Consider the following 22272-nt stretch of genomic DNA (forward strand, 5'->3'; position numbering starts at 1 on the left):
GTATATCAAAGCAAATATACCCGTAAGAAATAATGGGAACACGGATGATTCGTTTTACAGCCATTTATTCATAGGTCTTTCCGTTTATAGTCTATATAAAAAAGGATTATAGCAATGTGATAATTTGTGTATCCATAAAATGTCCATCCACAAATGGAAGCCTTCACAAGGGGATTAGAAGCAAAATCCAGCAGGAGCTACAGAGTATAAAAGAGAAAAAAGGTGCCTCCAAGTGTAGCAATATGGTTACATTTAATGAAGGCACAACATTTAGCAACTCACATGGTTGATGATTAAAACAGGCACATCTAACTATGCAGGGATCTGGGGTAAAAGGTATCCACATAGACCGTCCTCCGCACCGCCGGCTCTCACTGCCATTTAGTCAAAGTGCTGCGTATCTCTTTTTTTCTCTCTGTTCCCTCTCTGCTTATGCTCAGGCCTCTTATTTTGGACCCCATAATGACAAACATACCCCGTTTATCTTTAAATGTTAATGGGTTGAATATACCGGAAAAGCACACAATGGTACAAGAACTCTGGTGTATGCGGACACAAGTCGCATTTATACAAGAAACTAATTTTCAATCAGGAAAGATACCAAAATTTCAGAATGATCGTTGGCCATTCGCATTTCATAGTACAGCCCCTGACTCCAAGACGTGGGGGGCGAGTTCCCTGCTTTCTGGTACGATACCTTGGTCCATAGTTGACCAGAGGATGGATGTCATCCGTTTCTTAACCGCTTCCTGCCCAGCCTAAAGTCATATGACGGCAGCAGGAACCCTTTGTCCCTCTGGGCGGCCGCCATACGATATCCTGCGATTACCGCAGTGTGGAGCGCCCGCGGTATCATTGAGGACCCGATGCGCGTGGCCGCGATGTCCGCCGTGCACCCGCGATTGCTCCTCACAGAGCCAGGGACAGTGTAAACACAGAGATCAATGTCCTGTCAGGGAGAGGAGACCGATGGTGTGTCCCTTGTACAAGGACACACAGTGTGTCCCTTCAGTTCTCCCATATAGAGGAGTTTATCTCCCAAGGTTGAGACACTAGATTCTTTCTATTAACAGGTTAGGACCCACCAATTCGGGGTACTTTGTCTCAGTAAGTGGGCTTGTCACTATATGACCATATAGTGTGACCAAACCCCCGTATTTTTGAATATGTTCAGGTGTTTTTAACTAGCCTTACAGGATAAATGTCATTTTTGCATGTGTGCGCTATAATCAGTTTTGTCCCTTGTACATAGGGACACCGATCGGTCACCTCCCCCAGTCAGTCCCCTCCCCCCACAGTAAGAATCACTCCCTAGGGAACACATTAACCCCCGTGATCACCCCCTAGTGTTAACCCCTTCCCTGACAGTCACATTTTTACAGTAATCAGTGCATATTTATAGCACTGTTCGCTGTATAAAATGTGAATGGTCCCAAAATAGTGTCAAAAGTGTCTGATCTGTCCCCCGCAATATCGCAGTCCTGACAAATCACAGATCACTGCCATTACTAGTAAAAAAATAAAATGTCAAATCTATCCCCGATTTTTTGCGTAAACCGATCAATAAATGGTTATTGCAATTTTATTTTATACCTAAAATATGTAGAAGAATACGTATGGGCCTAAACTGAGATTTTTTTTTCTTAGATTGGGATATTTATTATAGCAAAAAGTTTTCAAAAAATTGTTAGTTTTTTTTGTTTATAGCGCAAAAAATAAAAACCGCAGAGGATGATCAAATACCACCAAAAGAAAGCTCTATTTGTGAAAAAAAAAAAGTCAATTTTGTTTGGGAGCCACTTTGCACGACCGCGCAATTGTCATTCAAAGCGGGACAGTGCTAAAAGCTGAAAATTGGCCTGGGCAGGAAGAGGGTGAAAATGCCTGGTATTGAAGTGGTTAAGGTAGATTTGGCTGGTAGCCGAATTACCTTCGCATCTACCTACCTACCCATGCACAATTGAGTTGTTTAGATTAAATTCTTAATAATCTACAAGGCTTTATATAGAGGGGGGGCGATATTAGGTGGGGATCTTAATATGGCTCTGCTGGACGCTTCTAAATAATACTCACACTCATACTAATACTGCTGGACGCTTCTAAATAATCCTCACATTTGTCCTACCCTTATTTTTAGCGTAAAAAAAGGCTCTTCAAACTGTACGATTAATAGACATTTGGCGAATTCAACACCCAAGTGAACGGGATTATACATTCTATTTGGTACCACATGACAGCTGTATCCCAGTCGCTGTTACCAGCCGTAGTGCGCTCCTCAATTGGTACAAACTGTTTCTGACCATGCTCCATTTTTTATAGATCTTTAGATAGACAAGCGAGGCTTTGAGAGAAAGCAGAGACTTCTCTCTTTCCCCTTTTAATTATTTAAATTTGCTCACGATTGCCACTGAAAAATGTTGTGTTTGGTAGTATTTAGGCTCCAGTATTATGGCAAAAAATTGGAAGCAACTGCGCTAATAAATTAAATAGGTATATGAATGCTCCTAAATAATGCTCATGTGAATACAGAATAAAGCTACACCTTACTGTAAATAGTGAAACAGTGATAACATAGGGAAAAAAAACAAGATGCGCTAAGCAATTAAATACGATAAATTTGCCCAAAAAAAACATATCACAAATGAATGTCCATGAATAGGAAAAAAAAAACAGGAAAAACAGGAAGACCAAAGTCCTTAGAGGGACATCGAAGCTCATATTCACCAGTGCAGTAAAAAAAGAGAAGGAAAACAAAAAAAAAAAAAAAGTCCACAGATAGCAATCCGAAACTTGAAGTGATAATCCAATAAACAGTGATCCTCCACCAAAAGCAATTGAATCCGCTTACCATTGGTCACAGGTCCTGGATACCCTTACTAGAGTCTTTCAGACAACTATCCCTGCCGATCCTAAACATTGTTTGCTGGGTATACTTGATACGCTGCCGCTAGAGGATGTATATAAACAAGCTGTGGCGAGGGCTCTCTTCCAGGCTCGAAAGTTGATCTTGAGGCACTGGAAATCCACGGAGACCCCTGCTTTGCAGGAATGGATCGCCCAAATGGGTGACACACTCCGCTTAGAAAAGTTGATTTACCAACGCAGGGGGGCGAGAGGTAAATTTGATAGCATGTGGGCCCCATGGTTGAATGTTCCCGGACTAGCCCCAGTGGATCTGGTTTATGACCGATTGTTCTAGGCTCTATCACGGTTATTCTTGCCTTGTTTCTCACGGTGGGTGTGGGGAGGAGTGGGGGGTGTAATCCTTGCAACGGAGAGTGGTTCTCCAATGTTTTTTCTTTATTTTTATTTTATTTTTCCCGGTCCGTTATATATATATGCGGTGTTGCTTTTATGTATGCTGAACCTTGCAGTTTTTTCGGTCTGTATATACTCCTTTTGCTCTGAATCATGTATGTGTGTTTACTTTTTGTGCTCAATAAACACGTTTTGTTTGATATAAAAAAAAAAAAGTTTGTTAGAGTTGCTGAAGATTGAAAGGAACACATCTTCCGATCTCTACAGCTGTTCAAGGAACAAACCTGGCAGCGTTTACACCTGTAATAACCGGTAAGATTTTCTAAAAAGTCCTTGCTGCCCCAGGGGGGTCCTGTACGCTGGGAGCAATTACGGCTTCCAATCATAGAGGCCCCCCTAAAAATCACGCTAGGTTGTGTTGGAAGGATTGGAGCTAAAACCTGGTCTGTTAAAATATGCCAGTGTTTCTGGATAAGCTTTTTGACACTAAAATGTTGTGCGGAAAAGGTTGTGATGAAAGGTAGAGAAAATCTCATTGTGATCCTCTCTACTTTTATCTGCCAATAATAATGCCCTTTCCATATTGCTAGTTCTCTCCATTGATTGGGATAAGGTGAGACTGTCATATCCCTTCTCCTCAAATCTCTTAGAAAGGATTGAGGCCTGACTCTCGAACGTCTGGGTGTTGGTACAATTACGTTTTAAACGCATAAATTGCCCCAGGTGTACCGATTTTAACCAAACTGGCAGATGGCAACTGCCATCGAATAAACGATTAAACGATTAAACGATACCTGCAAGTGTGTTGTACGAGCAGCTGTAAAAAGAAATCTTGGCCAACCTTTTCATGGCCAAGTGGGAGGAGGACGTCATTGATAGTCACCGTCGGCCTGAGATCATACTTTGGTGCAGGTATATCGATGACGTCCTCCTCCTATGGGATGGTTGTGAGATGGATCTGCTCGGCTTCATGGCTGAATTGAACCAGAATACCAGAGGCATTAGATTTAATTTTGAGTCCAGTCAACATTCCATTCATTTTTTAGATCTTCAGATCACTATTGAGAACGGTGAATTTGTCACGTCCACTTTTTTAAACCAACTGATCGGAATTCGTTTATACCATTAGACAGTTGCCATCTGCCAGTTTGGTTAAAAATCGGTACCCCTGGGGCAATTTATGCGTTTAAAACGTAATTGTACCAACACCCAGACATTCGAGAGTCAGGCCTCAATCCTTTCTAAGAGATTTGAGGAGAAGGGATACGACAGTCTCACCTTCTCCCAATCAATGGAGAGAACTAGGAATATGGAAAGGGCATTATTATTGGCAGATAAAAGTAGAGAGGATCACAATGAGAGATTTTCTCTACCTTTCATTACAACCTTTTCCGCACAACATTTTAGTATCAAGAAGCTTATCCAGAAACACTGGCATATTTTAACAGACCAGGTTTTAGCTCCAATCCTTCCAAAACAACCTAGCGTGATTTTTAGGGGGGCCTCTACGATTGGAAGCCGTATTGCTCCCAGCGTACAGGACCCCCCTAGGGCAGCAAGGACTTTTAGAAAATCTTACCGTTATTACAGGTGTAAACGCTGCCAGGTTTGTTCCTTGAACAGCTGTAGAGATAGGAAGATTTGTTCCTTTCAATCTTCAGCAACTCAACAAACATTTGATATTGAACCTTTCATAACTTGTTCAACTAAAGGAGTTATATACCTTATTCAGTGCCCTTGTGGCCTTCAGTACATCGGCCGCACCAAGAGGGCACGGTCAGTTCGGTTGAACGAACATATCACTAAAATCAGGAGTGGATTTGATAAGCATTCGGTTTCTAGACATTTCTATTTGAAGCACAATAGAGATCCTTCAAAGACTTTGTCGGGATCGATAAATATCGTCCACACTGGAGAGGGAGCAATCTTGTCCGGGAAATTTCCAGACAAGAAATGGCGTGGATCCATCGCGCTAAAACCTACACGTCATTTGGGCTGAATATTGACATGGATATTAATGCCTTCATCAATAATTCCTAGTATTCCCCTCAATTCTAGTGAGAGCTGTATCTGGGATCATATCCGCGGGATTCTCTGTCATTGGATTCATTTGATTTTATCACATCACCAAGCAGGTTAATGCATTTGAGATAATATTGTTACTCAGTGTGCGTCCCGCCGGTGATTTTTATTGGTCTATTGTGGTTTGAAGTAATACCATAGTAGTTAGTTGATTTTTGAATTTTGAATTGAATTTTTACTGTATTAGTAAGTATATTAACTTTTAACATATTACACTGCGGTTTATATTTTGTCAATATTATCAATGTGTTTTTTATTCTGCGCATGTCATTTTTTAATTTAGTGTCCTTTTTGCCTATTAGTGCTCACATGCACTATAGATGCAATAGTGTCCTTTTTGCCTATTAGTGCTCACATGCACTATAGATGCAATAGTTTATGGATTTTAAAAGACATGCTGTTGTAACCTAGGATTCCTTCTCCTATCAGATGGAGAGGTGTCTTGTTTACATTCCACGCCGGTCTATTGCACCTGACACGTGTCCGGCGCCACTGACCAATCAAAGCGGCCGGCGTGAGGCTTCTTCCTCCATTCCATATGGAGGTTTGACCCGCACGCCGACGTGTTTGGGAGGAGTGGATAGATAGGAGCGCGCTGTCACGTGGGACGGCTCTGTGCTGGCGTGTGACGTCGGCTCGCGTGATTACATCACGCGGAAGTCCGTCTCTGCGTTCCAGGGCGGCTCGCCTTACACTGAATTGCTTTGTCGGTCGCGGGGTGTTCTTTATAGACACCCCGCTGTACCGATTGGTTGGTCCGCATGTTGTCTGCCATACATGGCAGCTCAAACACTATTTTGGGGATTTTTTTCGGTGCCGCACATTACTGGCACATGCGCACCTAAATACCATGGCAGATTCAGACAAAAGCTTGGTTTGAACTGCCTGTGCGCATGCGCACCTGCGGCGCTGTTTACCCTCACATGGTGTCCATTATTTAAGGGGGGTTGATTCGGTGTGTCACCCGTGCCCCAGAGGAAGCAATATTTCGCGAAACCGGTCGGGTGGAACTTGTGCTGCATCGCATCACCCCCCGTTTACCTGCACTACTTCCATACCTTTTGGATGGGTCGTTTTTGGTTTGCTTCCGGCCGGAGCTCCAAATAGACATGCCTGTATACACTGCCATGATGTAAGTGTGTTTTTGACTTTTTAAATAAATGTATATATGGTTTTACACTATTGCGGTCCTTTATGTGTTTCCATGGTACCTGGTTATCGAGCCTATTATACATTGGAATGAGACGGGGATTGGCATCCAGCTTGGCCCATCTATACTTCAACCTCAACAGCCATTAACTACATGCTTTCTGGGGTCTTTTAATTAAAAGACCGCCGGAAATCTGGTAAGCAGATTCAATTGCTTTTGGTGGAGGATCACCGTTTATTGGATTATCACTTCTAGTTTCGGATTGCTATCTGTGGACTTTTTTTGTTTTGTTTTCCTTCTCTTTTTTACTGCACTGGAGAATAGGAGCTTCGATGTCCCTCTAAGGACTTTGGTCTTCCTGTTTTTCCTGTTTTTTATTCCCCATTCATGGGCATTCATTTGTGATATGTTTTTTTTGGGCAAATTTATCGTATTTAATTGCTTAGCGCATCTTGTTTTTTTTCCAGTATTATGGCGGCAACTCCATTTTCCTGATGACATGCGCACGAGCGTGAAATGCATGGAGAGTGAGGCTTGGCACGCATGATACTAGGAGTGCTCCACCCCCATTGATACAGCTGAAAAGCATGCCGCGTTGTTTGTATCACACGCCTGTGACGGACCGGCCTCTGCCTTCCCCCAAGCTGTGCTCCAAACCTGCTGTACCTGACACAAGTTACAAGTCTTGCAAGGGATTTTAACCAATTAAAAAGACTGTATTAAACTATTTTTGCCTCTCTGAGGCTCATTTTCTGCTGGAGCCAAAACCTTGCAGATTGAATGGAAAGGGGGCCACGGATGTACATGGTTATGTTGTCTGAAGAACTTATTTTCACATTATAATTGATTGAAGCAAAGTCCTGCCAATATCTGGAATCAGTGGCCCAGATTCAGGTAGAATTGCGCTATATTTGCGCGGGCACAGGGCAACGATTTTGCCCTGCACCCACGCAAATATTTTGCGCTGCCCTCGATTCACGGAGCAGTAGCTCCGTGAATTGCGAGGGCGCGCCGGCAAAATTGCCAGGCGTAAGCGCGCGCAATGCAAATGATCCTGCCGGGGGCGGGAATCATTTAAATTAGGCGCGCTCCCGCGCCGAGCGTACAGCGCATGCTCTGTCGGGAAACTTTCCCGATGTGCATTGCGGCAAATGACGTCGCAAGGACGTCATTTGCTTCAAAGTGAACGTGAATGGCGTCCAGCGCCATTCACGCATCACTTACGCAAACGCCGTGAAATTCAAATTTCAGTTGCCGTACGGAAACTCCTAGTTGGTAGTATGCAATTTGCATACTACACGCTGATCACAATGGGAGCGCCCCCTAGCGGCACACGCAAGAATGCAGCCTAAAATCTGCGAGGCATAAGAGCCTTATGCCGCGCAGATTTTATGCTGCAGTCGGTGTACTGAGGTTCCTGAATCAGGAGCACTCGTTACACCGGAGCAAGTAAGCAATTGCGCCGTGTAACTTATGGTTACACGGGCGCAATTGCTTCTTGAATCTGGGCCAGTGATTTCAGCCTGTGTGAGGCTTGGAGGAAATGCCTACGGAGGAAATTTTACTTTATATGCCTGGTGGTCATTCTATGGCCTTGGATATCTGGTGAGCACAATTATGTGGCACTTCGGGTGAAGCCCTTTGATTGAAGGAATCACAGTGTTGGAGTATTAGAAGACCCGAATTATTATACTGTTTACATATTATCCTTAAAGACATCTGATCTTTTGTTGACATTATGCCCTATATAATTTATTTAATTTCTTGGTTAATGCCTATATTCTTGATGCGCTCTCTCACTTTTTTCTTCAGATAGACAAGACCGTAACCAGATCCTGGACATGGAAACTCAATGAGTCTATGCTACAAGAAGGTCCACTTAAAAATGATCTTGCCCGGACACAGACTAGAATTTTTATCGATAATGATACAGAAAAGATCTCTCCATTTACAGTCTGGGAAACATATAAATGCGTTATGAGAGGCCTTCTGATTCAAAAGCGACTGAACTGCAGAAAAATAGGCAAGCTGCCCTCCAAACCCAGCTAAATCTGGTGGAAAATAATTAAGCACAAAAAATAGCTATCCCACTCTGTAGCAGTAGATCTTAGGCTGGAGCAAGAAAAACTAGCATCCCTGCTCAGTTAGGATACCAAAATCCAGATATTAGGGGCCAGAAACGCACACTACGAACACAGGAATAAATCAGGCAAACTTCTGGCCCATTCACTCAGGAAAATTTCTCGAAGAAATTACATTCCATATATTGATTCGGACAGAGGGTAACGTCATTACACATCTTTGGGAAGTTGCAGAGATCTTTAGAGAATACCATCTTTCCCTTCATAATTTATCGACGAATGAATCTACTCACCAGCTGGCACAAAAGCAACAACTAATTTGGGAATATTTATCCTCGTCAGGTTTACCCTCCATATCTGCCGATTCCTCTAAATTAACAAATGTTCCAATTTCGTCTGACGAATATATGGGAGCAATTAAGACGTTAAAGCCCCTTAAAGCCCCGGGTCCAGACGGATACATGATAGCCTATTATAAGGTGTTCGCTCCAATCTTAGCCTGTAGGTTTACAATGGTATTTAATTTTCTGGAAGATCAGCCTATACCGACAGACACCTTAAAGCGGGAGTTCACCCAATTCTGTTTTTGTTTCTATTTTAGCCTTAGATTCCTGCTCGTTTTGTCTAGGGGAATCGGCTATTGGTTTTAAAATATGATCCGTACTTACCCGTTTTCGAGATGCATCTTCTTCCGTCGCTTCCGGGTATGGGTCTTCGGGAGCGGGCGTTCCTTCTTGATTGACAGTCTTCCCAGAGGCTTCCGACGGTCGCATCCATCGCGTCACTCGTAGCCGAAAGAAGCCGAACGTCGGTGCGGCTCTATACTGCGCCTGCGCACCGACGTTCGGCTTCTTTCGGAAAATCGTGACGCGATGGATGCGACCGTCGGAAGCCTCTCGGAAGACTGTCAATCAAGAAGGAACGCCCAGTCCCGCAGCCCATACCCGGAAGCGACGGAGAGGATGCATCTCGTAAACGGGTAAGTACGGATCATATTTTAAAACCAATAGCCGATTCCCCTAGACAAAATGAGCAGGAATCTAAGGCTAAAAAGTGTGCGCTATGGGTGAACCTCCGCTTTAAGGGCAAACATTACAGTGATACCTAAGGAAGGTAAGGATCACGCTCACTGCATTAATTATCGATCCATTTCCTTATTAACCACTTAACCCCCGAAACCATATTGCTGCCCAAAGACCAGAGCACTTTTTGCGATTTGGGACTGCGCCGCTTTAACTGACAATTGTGCGGTCGTGCGACGTGGCTCCCAAACAAAATTGGCGTCCTTTTTTTCCCACAAATAGAGTTTTCTTTTGGTGGTATTTGAATACCTCTGCAGTTTTTATTTTTTGCGCTAAACAAAAATAGAGCGACAATTTTGAAAAAAATTTATATTTTTTACTTTTTGCTGTAATAAATATCCCCCAAAAATATATAAAAAAAAAAAAAAATTCCCTCAGTTTAGGCCGATGCGTATTCTACATATTTTTCGTAAAAAAAAAAAATCGCAATAAGCGTTTATTGATTGGTTTGCGCAAAAGTTATAGCGTTTACAAAATAGGGGGTATTTTTATGGCATTTTTATTAATATATATTTTTTACTAGTAATGGCAACGATCAGCGATTTTTTTCGGTACTGCGACATTATGGCGGACACTTCGGACACTTTTGATACATTTTTGGGACCATTGGCATTTTTATAGCGATCAGTGCTATAAAAATGCATTGGATTACTATAAAAATGCCACTGGCAGGGAAGGGGTTAACACTAGGGGGCGGGGAAGGGGTTAAGTATGTCCCTGTGTGTTATCTTACTGTGGGGGGGGGTGGCCTCACTAGGGGAAACACTGATCCTCTGTTCATACATTGTATGAACAGAAGATCAGCATTTCCCCTGCTGACAGGATCGAGAGCTGTGTGTTTACACACACCGCTCCCGGTCCCCGCTCTGTAACGAGCAATCGCGGGTGCCCGGCGGCGATCGAGCCCGTCGGGCACACGCACGCGCCCCTAGTGGCCGCTCGAAGAGCGGACGTATAGCTACGGGCTCTCGCCCAGGAGAGCTGACCTGCCGCCGTATAATGACGTGGCTGGTCGGCTAGTAGTTAAAGGATTTGTAAAGGTAACATTCACCCTGACCAGGCCGGGTTCATGCCTACTAAGGAAGCGAAGGATAATACTACCAGAGCCTTCATTATTATCCATCTGGCTCACCTTTATAAAATACCTCTACGTCTGCCAGACGCAGAAAAGGCCTTTGACAGGGTGGATTGGATATTTTTGAAGGAAACTCGTGCCTATATTGGCGTGGGGAAATAATTCAATAAATGGATAGAGGCCACATATTCAGTTCCTTCAGCAGCGGTTAGAATAATGAGGTAACATCTCCATATTTCAACTTGAGCAATGGTACAAGACAAGGGTGCCCCCTATCCCCATTGATCTTTATATTAACTCTAGAACCATTTTTGAGACATGTCCGAAGAAGCACCGATATCAAAGGGTTCTCAATAGGTAATTCGGACCATAAAGCGGCAGCTTTTGCGGATTATATACTGTTCTTCATTACATTGCCAGAAACCACAATGTCAAATCCGTTACGTGAGTTTAATCAATATTCTGCACCATCGAATTTTAAAATCAATATGCAAAAATTCAGAAATGCTAAATATTACGCCGACGCCTGCATGTGTTTAAGCACTTCGATTCTCATTCTCTTTTCCTTGGGCACCCTCTCATCGGACCTAGAGGTCAAATTGACTCCCTCAGTAGAAAAGATTTTTCTTGCCAATTTTCCACCGCTACTTCATGACCTTACATCTGATTTGGATAGATGGAATAAAAGGTTCCTATACATGGATGGGCAGCAATGCCATTCTTAAAATTAATATTCTGCCACGATTATTGTATCTTTTCCAGACCCTACCAATAGTTATCTCTGAGTCGTTTCTGAAAGCACTACATAGTATCTTTATCCGGTTTATCTGGGCAAAAAAGCACCCACGTTTATCCCATCACGTCTTGGCTACGCCTAAAACTCATGGCGGTATGGCTTTTCCAGATCCGATACTATCAGGCAGTACACCTTGCTAGGGTACTAGCTTGGTGTACAGATGGGGGAACACAAAACATGGATAGAAATGTAACAATCTATTGTATTGCTTATTGGAAAGTCTTTAGTTTTGAACATTGTTAGGTTCCGAGGAAATTCAATATCTCGATATTGGTCACTGATTGGTCTCCAGCATTAGACATATTATGTAGAGGGGGTCGTAATTCAGGACCCATCCCACGAGTTGGGTCCATATTTGTTTTACATTTAGCATAGCATTCATTTGTTGCATTGCTTCCATGCTTAGATGCCTGCTTTTTTTTGTTAACCGGTATCATTTCACTATTTGTTTTTATTATTTTTACTTTTATTATGTTTTGTCTGTTTATTTTATTTTCTCTTTGCTTTGTTTCCTCTTTTTTTCTTCTCTTTACGACTTAATACGTGCAAAGCACGCGAGGATTGTTCGCTGCTCTCTTTGTTGGCACTTGTACCTTTTTACTTGAAAGACTAATAAAAACCATTGAAACAGAAATGTAACAATCTAGCACTCAGATCCCACTTCAATTTGTGCCATGGAGTCACTTGGAACCCTACGGTACCATGCCCTTATAAGCGCAACTCAGAGTAGTGAACAAACCAACCTCTTTTATAGGACAAAAGGCAAAATGACTCGTCTCTATGCTATACTGGGGAATCTGTCATTTCCCCCAGGCTATACAGATAGCAGTTTTGAACAAAATTTCAAGGCAATTCTCATTTAGGCGATTACCTTGAAGAAATCGAGACTTAAGACCAGGACAGAAATACAGTCAATGTTTAATACGCCACTTGACCCCATGGAGGATGCAGCAACTTACCCATTTTCTTAGTTCTCTTCTACGCAGAGATTGGTTAGACAGCTCTAATAAGTCTTTGGAAAATCTATGCCTGATAAAAGCGGTGTCTGAGGTATACAAACTGTTAATACAGCCACCTGTGGGTTCTGTTCCAGGATTTCTCCAGAAATGGGAAAGAGATTTAGCAATTACACTCTCTGAAGAGCAGGAGGGGCTATATTCTATAATTGTTCTCATTACTACTCAACGGCCAGTAAGTATCAAGAGATATGCTATAAAATTCTCACAAAGTGGTACAGAGTTCCATCACCGTTGAATAAAATCTATCCGGAAAAGACTAAATTTATGCTGGCGATGTGGAGAGGCGGAGGGTAATATGCTTCATATTTTCTGGTCCTGTCGGAAATTAGGAGGCATTCTGGTCTAAAGTCAGAGATATCATAGGCCAGCTCACTCACCAGACTTGGGATCCGATCCCATCAGCCACCTTCTTCACCTCTTAGGCCCCGTACACACGACCGAACATGTCTGCTGAAACTGGTCCGCTGACCAGTTTCAGCAGACATGTTCGGTCGTGTGTACGGCCGATCGGACAAATGTCCGGCGGATCGGACAGGTTTCCAGCGGATAAATGTTTTTTAGCATGCTAAGAAACATGTCCGCTGGAAGCCTGTCCGTCGGACATGTTCGGTCGTCTGTACAGACTCACCGGACATGTCCGATCAGCCGCCATCCCTCGCATGCGTCAAAGTGATTCGACGCATGCGTGGAAGCATTGACCTTCCAGCGTCTCGCACGTTGTGTCCGCGCGGATTTCGGTTTGATGGTGTGTACAACCATCAGACCGAAATCTCCCAGCGGACTGTCCGCTGGTGTGTACGAGGCCTTAGATATACCAAAACGTAAATACCAAAACGTAAATATAGAAACTCAATTACTGTCCATCCTCTGAATGCAGCTAAGGTATGTATCCCAGCCCTTTGGAAGCAGGAATCACCCCCCTTTGATTTCGCTGTGGCAAAAAAAAAAAAAATAGGCGATATATATGCTATGGAAAAAGGTACTGCATTTATGCAAGGTAGAGGAGGAATTTCACAAAAAATGGTTATGATCCTTTTCGTAAGCTCCAGGGAATATGGTTGTGTGCTAATGGAGGGGAATAGAGAGTCTCTTCCTCTCTCTCTCAAAACAGATTTGAATTGTGATATACTACGACATGTGATGCACGTGCAATTGTATGTTTTTAAAATGTATATAAAGTGTTTAAGATAAAATATAGAATTTAAAAAAAATGTAACCATATTGCCACACTTAGAGGCGCCTCTCTTCTCTTTTATACTCAGTTGTGACATGACGCTACTCTTATATCAAGACATCGCTTGTATATCAAGTCCAAATTTATGAAAAAAAATGTTTGCCTGTCTTGCAAAACCCTCTCAAGGTTTTACTATATTATAATAGAGTGTGTGTGTGAGATTATATATATATATAATCACACACACACACACACACACACACACACATACAGGGGTAGCACATTAGTGTCTATGGTAGAGCCATTAATATATCTTTCCAATTCTCTCACTATTTTTTAAATGCTGGCATTGAAGTAGTAAAATTGAATCATGACCATGGTGTCTAAAACATGCATACCTTGGCAAATTGCAGCAGTTGTTTGAAAGTTTTTCGTAAACACAGAGTCATAGTGACCATTGGTGGAACAACACAACATTATCTGTAAGACAAAAAATGGTCAAAACCCAAGAACTAAAAAAATTCTCATTCACCGACACAAGTGACAAAGGTTACCTAGGATTTTATTTATTTTTTTCTTCTATCCATCAACAATTTATGATTGAAATACACCATTAAAGCTGGGAATAAGCTTCTGCCTCCATCTTAAATGATTAATTTCTAGGATGCCCAGCGAATCTTCATAAAGAGAATATTCTCACCAGCACATTGCTTCTCTCTATAAGCAGAATTTTCTCACCAACATATTTGCTCTGCCCAGGGCATTACATGTGTTCATCTGTATGCACTAATCTGTTATAAACTGTGGTACAGTTTCAACATTTCTAAAATCAGCATAACAGACAAAAATAAATAAAATCTATGCAGTTTGAAGCTACTAGGAATATTACAGTTCCAGGCTATACATGAAAAAAGGAGACCAGTTTGTGGACCATACAGCTGCACTACTAAAACCAATATGTAAGGCTATAAATACTTGGAATATTTACTGATTTATTTTTCTTCTATGATAATAATGTAATGCCATCTATAAAAAGGGATTTAGAGTGCAGAAGTTCATAAACTAGAGCCCAAAAATGTTAAAGGCAACTGTAGCTGTATTCGTACACTTGCCATGATACTTGATCTGCATTAACTTTCAGGACAAGCTTTCGGGGGTCCCCCCCCCCTCTTTATTCACAGACAGTATCCTGTAATAGCAAAAGCTGCAGGACACCTACAAATCTTTACTAGAATAAAACTACAATTGTGCTACTGTTTTGTAAGCCAAAATAGAAGTAAAGTCAATATCTAATGCTAATCCTACTCTCTGCCACATTCTATCTAGTCCTATAAAAAAAAAAAAAAACACTATACTTGCCTGTTCCACAGCTGCTTAGGTCTGCAGTGGCTGCTGCTGTGTGCAGGAGAGAACAGACAATGGCTGTGAAATGCCTGGGAAGTGATCTCACCCATACACTATGGGGCTTCCAATGTCAGCTGCCTCTCCTGCACATGCCTACATACTGAAGCCACCACTGACCAGCCTGGGATCGGGACCAGAGTGGCTGCAGAACAAGCAAGTAAAGCAATTTTAAATTTTATTTACAGCGCTAGATAGATTAGGCTTCAAATGTGGCAGAGAGTAGGTTTATAGTAAGGTTTTGTCCAAACTTCCACTTAAAAAAAAAAGTACCTTTCCATTTTCCCCCTTTCCATCCTTTCATGAGAAATGTAAAACATTTATATCTTGAACCCAGTTTTGCAACCTTGGTATGCATTTGTAAAACTATATACATCATTGCAACTACTTTGTGTATTCAGGTGAATTATCCTTAGTTTTTTTTTTTTTTTTTTTCCCCACCCAGGAAGAATTGGGCCTTCATTTAGTGGTATATCTCCAGATTTTTTTTCCCTTTTTTTTATCCAACAGGACATCTTGCTATTAACATGACATATTACTAAACAACCCAAAACAATTTTTCCTACTCCTCAAGACCACAGCGATTTGACATATGTGCCTGTCATTTGCATCCATCATAGGGCTCTGAAACAATAGCGTACATTTTGCTTTCTCCATCCTATCTAAAAACACAACACTGATCCTACAATAAAATATAAACAATTGAAAAAAGCAAACACTTACTGCAATTTTTCATTCCTGAAGATCTCCACGTCAGTCTACCATTGGGTATGCCCATCCATAGCCCCATCTGCAGGACCCAACTCAAAACTTGACTGTCCCTCTGGCTAGTGTTTTAGAACTAGATTTCTGCATCTGCCGACATGGAACTCGTCGGGAAAGGAAAAGTGCAAAAAGTACAGTATTTCATATACAATTTTCCTGACTGCTCCATATCAGCTTACCACTGGGAATTAACTAGCTAACCTGGGTGGGATAATACAGAAACAAAAAGGGTCATTTATGACCTCTGGCTAAATAGATAACCATTTTGCGAAAATTAACAGTTGTCGTCAATGACACATCTATGTGACAATGAGAAATAAAAAGGCGTGTATGGATGACCACATTGTCCCCTTGCATATTGACTATTGAAAGGCTACAGAAAGCTGTGACATTTCTTGAAAAAAAATAGATATCGTTGTAGGAGAGGGAGATTTCACAATTCAAGAAGAAATTACCGATTGAAGCTCTGGCCCTTTGCCCCCTCCTAAAAAGGACTAACTTATTGTCCATCTTCCAGATGAAAAAAGTAGGCAACACAATTTCTACGGTTACCAGGAATGCCGTCTAATGGCAATTCCCATAGCGACATTGCCATCATGGATTTTTGGATCAGACAGGTAGTGGAGTACGATTGTGAGATCCCATGTAGAAACATGGGGGCTCTGGGAGGCCTTAGCTTTGGCCTTAAGAATTGAAGAATCGGAGGCCCACAGAGTACCGGTAAGGGCTGAGATGGCAGACACATGTCCTTTGAATGTGCTTACCTTCAGGCCCATGTCGAGACCTCATGGAAGAAAACAGAGGACATGACAAACTCCGGCTTCCCTGAAGAAAACTTCTGACATGGCACATTTTTGGAATGTTAGCCACTTTGTTGTAGGCTTTGTTCATGCTACTTTTCCGTGCTCTCATGAGGGCATCTCATTCTTGAAGATAGCCTAAATCTGTGAACCTTCTGCGAACCTTCCCCTCCCAAAATCCAGGCCTTCTCCAAAGCCGGATGGAGAACCAGACCTTGTGCCACTGACAACCAAGATTTGATACTAGGTGTCTGAGATGCGAATAGTTTGGTGCATTTCCACCATTGAACTTCTCTGGAAAAGGGTACCTTCTCCACTGAGCTACTCAACACAAGGACAGAAGAGACAAAAGGTGCCGACAGGTGAAGAGAGGAATTCCAGGACAATTCAGCACAGTACATTCTCTAGCAGCAGATTAAGGCATACTTTGAACTAGGGCCTAAACAACTAATTGATTAATCGACAACTAATCGATTATGAAATTAATCGTTTACAATTTTCATAATCGATTAATCGACCAATAATATAATGGGGTTAAAAAAAATGAAATTAGCCCTTTATAGTACAAAAAAGCAAATCGCTACTGTAAATATCACTTTTACTGTCCCACAGTAAAAAAAATGAACCCCTTACAGTAGCGATTATTTGATCTTTTTGTACTCATTTTTGTTTTTTTAACCCCATTATGTTACTAAACATCTCAGGCCTGGGTTCACACCTCTGTTTTTTGGTGCTTTTTGCAGAAACACACTACAGTTCATTTACATGGTTTCCTATGGGACACGTTCACATGCATGATTTTCTTTCAGATGCTGCGGCAAGGACTTAACGCAAAACCGTTCCATTTTGTTTGTTTTTTTGGTTCAGTATACTTCAATGGAGAAGCTGAAGAAAAGCATGTAATGTGTTTTTGCGGCAATTTGTGTTTTGTAATCTGCCCAACAAATTGGGCCAAAAAAACTGAAAAATGCATATATTTTATTTTAAGGCTATTATCCGATCAAAACAATAATCAGTCAACTAATCAATTATGAAAATAATCGTTAGTTGCAGCCCTACTTTGAACTACGATTAGTTGGGCTTCCAATTACAGGACTGTGTAGGGGCCAGCTGACCGTGTTAGTTATTCGCCAACCAGCCACACACCTGTCCTAAGACCTCATTTGCTGGGATTGCCATTATCCCCAGTTGCCGAAGCAAGGAATTCTTGTAGCACAAATCTGAGATGAAAAGGATAAATTACCATTCAAACATGGCCTTAAGCGCTTGCCCTGAGGGCCCAAGCATCCAAGACACTACCCATTTCGAAAGAGGAGCAACCAAGTGCCCTAAGAAATCTATGGGTAATACAATTCCCAAAACACCAGGAAGCACCCTTGCATGGAGTGCTTTGACATCTGACATCTGGATGGCTTTTCAGATTTTTCTGGACTCCCAGCCAGGAATGCAGAGACAAACCCCCATTTGAGTCTGAGCAGACTGCAGTGCAAGAGTCGGTTTCCATCATTTACAGTATCTTAAGGCAGAAAGCCAGACTATCCACAATCATAGAACCTGTCAATTTAGGGGTCATCTTCTCTGAACAATGCAGCAAAAAAGTGCTTCCTTAATAAACACATCTTCTAATGGCAAAACAACGTATCTGGCAAATACCATAAAGCAGGCCTCAAAATTTCCCCTCGCCCACTCGCATTTTGCGAGTGCAAAATAGTTTCTGGCGAGGAGCTGGGAGTGGGGGGGGGGGGGAGCGCGGGTACCGCCGGCATGCGGGGATTGATGGGGAGCCGTTCTTCCATCAATCACCCTGGGGAAGAGAAAAGCCGCAGGATTACATAGCTGATAACCCGCTGTTACAGGTTACTTTACATTGTGGCTCCCTCCGCTCCACTCGTGGTTACACACAGCCCCGCCTCCTGACCCCGTGCCTGTATCATATAGAAAGAACACGTCCCAGCATTGGACTGGCATTCTGTCAATCTGATACAGGCACGGGGTCAGAAGGCGGGGCTGTGTAACCACGAGTGGAGCGGACGGAGCCGCAATGTAAAGTAAGCTGTAACAGCGGGTAATCGGCTATGTCGGGCGTCACTAAATGGCGGCCCACGGTCCTGTTTCCGGCCCCACTGTTCATTCTACCCAGACCGCAGCCTCGCCCGTGTGTCTCTGTCGCCGGCTCGCCCGCCTGCCAATGCCGCTATATACACAGTATGGCAGGCGCGGCAGGTCTGTGCCTTCTCTGCACTCCCCCCTCCCCACACTGCCTGTCTGCCTTAAGCATATAAACATGAAGCACGACTGCGCTGGACAATGGGCGGGACTTTTTAAGTTGAAAAGTGTGTGATTGGTTGCTAGGCAGCGGGCCGGTCCCAGCAATAAATGACTCACTTTTAATGGGAAAGGTCCCGCCCATTGTCCAGAGCAACCACGCTTCATGTCCTGTGTGAATAAGGTAGGTTTTCTGTGTGGAGGAGGTGTGCTGTGCTGTTCAGTGCAGTGCAGGACAGGGCTTGGGTTTGATATTGAGAGAGGACTGTGATGGGGGGAGTCAGTCTGCGATGGGGGGGGTCTGTGATTTGGGGTGATCAGTCTGTGATGGGGGATCTGTGATTGTGGGGGGGGGGGGTTCAGTCTGTGATGGGGTGGTCTGATTGTGGGGGGTTCAGTCTGATGGGTGGTCCATCTGTGATTGGGGGGTCAGTCTGTGATAGGGGTTCTGTGATTTTTGAGGGTCAGTCTGATTGGGGGGTCAGTCTGTGATAGGGAGTATGTGATTTGGTGGGTCAGTCCGATAGCGGTTCTGTGATTTGGGGGCGGGGTCAGTCTGTGATAGGGGGGTCTGTGATTGTGGAGGGGTCCATCTGTGATTGGGGGGTCCATCTGTGATTGGGAGGATCAGTATGTGATGGGGGTCTGATTGTGGGGGGGTGTTCAGTCTGATGGGGTGGTCTGTGATTGTGGGGGGGGTTCAGTCTGATGGGGTGGTCCGATTGTGGGGGGGGTTCAGTCTGTGATGGGGTGGTCTGATTGTGGGGGATCAGTCTGTGATGGGGGGTTTGTGCTGAGGCAGGAGGGATGTGATGTAAGGGGGGGGGACACCGATGTAAAAGGGGGTCTGTGATTTCTGCACTGGCAAAACACAGCTCTCTGCAAGGGCAATAGAAAACAATTGTTCACACTGCAACAGCGCCTCTGCGTGCTGAGCAGTGTGGTGCAAAATGCATACTGTTTTTATGCACCGCAACTGATCTGTGGTGCATAAAAATGAATGAAATGTATGTTGACATTTCAATAAAGTCGAAAGAAAAAGAAGCACAAAGTGTGATGTGTGTGGGTCTTAAAGGTGTGCAATCCTGTGGCTTTTCTCTTCTCGATGGCAGAACGGCTCCCAATCAATCCCTGCATGCCGGCGGTACCCACGCTCCCCCCCCCACTCCCAGCTTCTCTTCCCCTGGGGCTATCCTCTGCACAGGTGAGCAGAGGCTACAATCGTGGGCACAGTGAGTAAAGGCTGCAATGGTGGGCAGAGGCTGCAATGGTGGGCAGAGGCTGCAATGGTGGGTACAGTGGGCAGAGGCAGCAATGGTGGGCAGAGGCTGCAATGGTGGGCAGAGGCTGCAATGGTGGGCAGAGGCTGCAATGGTGGGCACAGTGGGCAGAGGCTGCAATGGTGGGCACAGTGGGCAGAGGCTGCAATGGTGGGCACAGGTATGGCTGCACTGATAAAGTGTGTAACTTAATTTGGCATAAAACATGCAAGTGTCATTTCATGAGATAATTTGAGGACGTGTTTAGGGGCAGAATTAGGGGTGGTGCAGGGTAGGGATTGGTTGGGTCAACTGGTGGCGAGTAACCCTTAAGGCCTGGCTAGTAGCGCAGGACTTGAAATTTTGAGCCCTGCCATAATGGACACCAACCAAAAAGCGGTCACTCTAAATGCTGGACACCTTCCCCTGGGCATAACTTCTGCTGTGAAAACATGCTTCTTGCTCCATTCTTCCAGAATGAGCCTCAACTCTGTGACCATAAGGAAATTGCAAAGCAGTCTTTGGAGGTACTTGAAATACTTCCCCTGCTTTTCTATCTCAAGACATCTCACTGGCCTTACAAGGGAACGATCAAAAACTGGATAAAGGTCATCCTCATCTGGAAGAGTCTGAAGACGGTTGGTTGGCCTGAATAAGATCTTAAAACCAGTTACTGCTTTTGGATGCAAAACAGGACCTTGCCAAAATAGAGGACTCTTGCACAAGGGGAGTTAACCACTTCCATACTGGGCCTATTTCGGCACTTCTCTCCTACATAATTTTTTTGCTAGAAAATTACTCAGAACCCCCAAAAACACTATATATGTTTTTTAGCAGACACCCTAGGGAATAAAATGACGGCCATTGCAACATTTTATCTTGCACAGTATTTGCGCAATCATTTTTTAAACACCTTTTTTGGGGGGAAAAAAACGGTTTTGTGAATTTAAAAAAAAAAACAAAAAAAAAAAAAAACAGTAAAGTTAGCCCAATTTTTTTGTATAATGTGAAAGATTATTTTACACTGAGTAAATAGATACCCAACATGTCACGCTTTAAAATTGCGCACACTCATGGAATGGCGCCAAACTTTATCACTTAAAAATCTCCATAGGCATCGCTTAATTTGTTTTTACAGCTTACCAGTTTACAGTTACAGAGGAGGTCTAGTGCTAGAATTGTTGCTGGCGCTCTAATGAACACGGCGATACCTCACGTGTGGTTTGAACGGCGTTTACATATGTAGGCGGGACTTGTGTGTGTGTTCGCTTCTGAGCGTGAGCTACTGGGGTAGGGGCGTTTTTAATTTATTTTATTTTTACACTTTAACATTTTTTTATTTTTTTTAATCACTTTTATTCCTTTTTAAAGGAATGTAAACATCCCTTTTAATAGGAATGGTTCGTGAAAGGTCCTCTTCATGGAGAGATGCAGGGTCAATAAGACCCCACATCTCTCCTCCAGGCTGGAAAGCATGAGATCGTGAAAAAATAAATAAATCACGATCTCTTGCTTTCAGCCGCGATTGCGGCTTTATTTACGGAGAAGCACCGGACGGCGGCGGGAGGGGGGGGGATGTCCCCTCCCATCACCTATAAGAACGATCAAGTACTGGAACTGCCGCTATGATCATTCTTATGGTGCACAGAATCACCAGCTGAACAGATGGATATCTGAATGATGCCTGTAGCTGCAGGCATCATTCAGATATCCCCACTGAAAGTCCAGGACGTCATATGATGTCCTTGGGCAGGAAGTAGTTAACAACAATTTTTTTTTTTTCTTGGTGTTGTCATGATTCACACGGGGCTTTGCCTGCCAAGGCATGAGTGGCAGAGTCCCAATTTAGGCTGTGCATGATGCATGCCAATCCGGGGGGACTAGATGGCAAGAGCCCAGTTTGCTTTGCATATACCTGAAAGAAAACGGACCTTAAAAAAAAAAAAAAAAAAAAAAAAAAAAAAAAGGTGCCCCGACCTTCTTTGCAATGACCATCTACCAGAATGAGGCGACTTATGGCTTAGGATTAAGCAAATGGCTTTACAGCAAACTGGCAGTAAGAAAT

General features: G+C 43.2%; 1 protein-coding gene across 1 annotated transcript in view; it reads right to left on the reverse strand.

The window, feature by feature from the left end:
• ALG13 (ALG13 UDP-N-acetylglucosaminyltransferase subunit) overlaps window positions 1-22272 on the reverse strand; it is a 401371-nt gene that overhangs the window by 204500 nt on the left and 174599 nt on the right. The window contains exon 12 of the mRNA XM_040325249.1: window positions 14116-14197. Within this exon, the coding sequence (XP_040181183.1) occupies window positions 14116-14197 (82 nt within the window). The remainder of the gene's footprint in view (window positions 1-14115; window positions 14198-22272) is intronic.

This window comes from Rana temporaria, chromosome 9 (genome assembly GCF_905171775.1).
Source record: "Rana temporaria chromosome 9, aRanTem1.1, whole genome shotgun sequence".
Taxonomy (NCBI): Eukaryota; Metazoa; Chordata; class Amphibia; order Anura; family Ranidae; genus Rana; species Rana temporaria.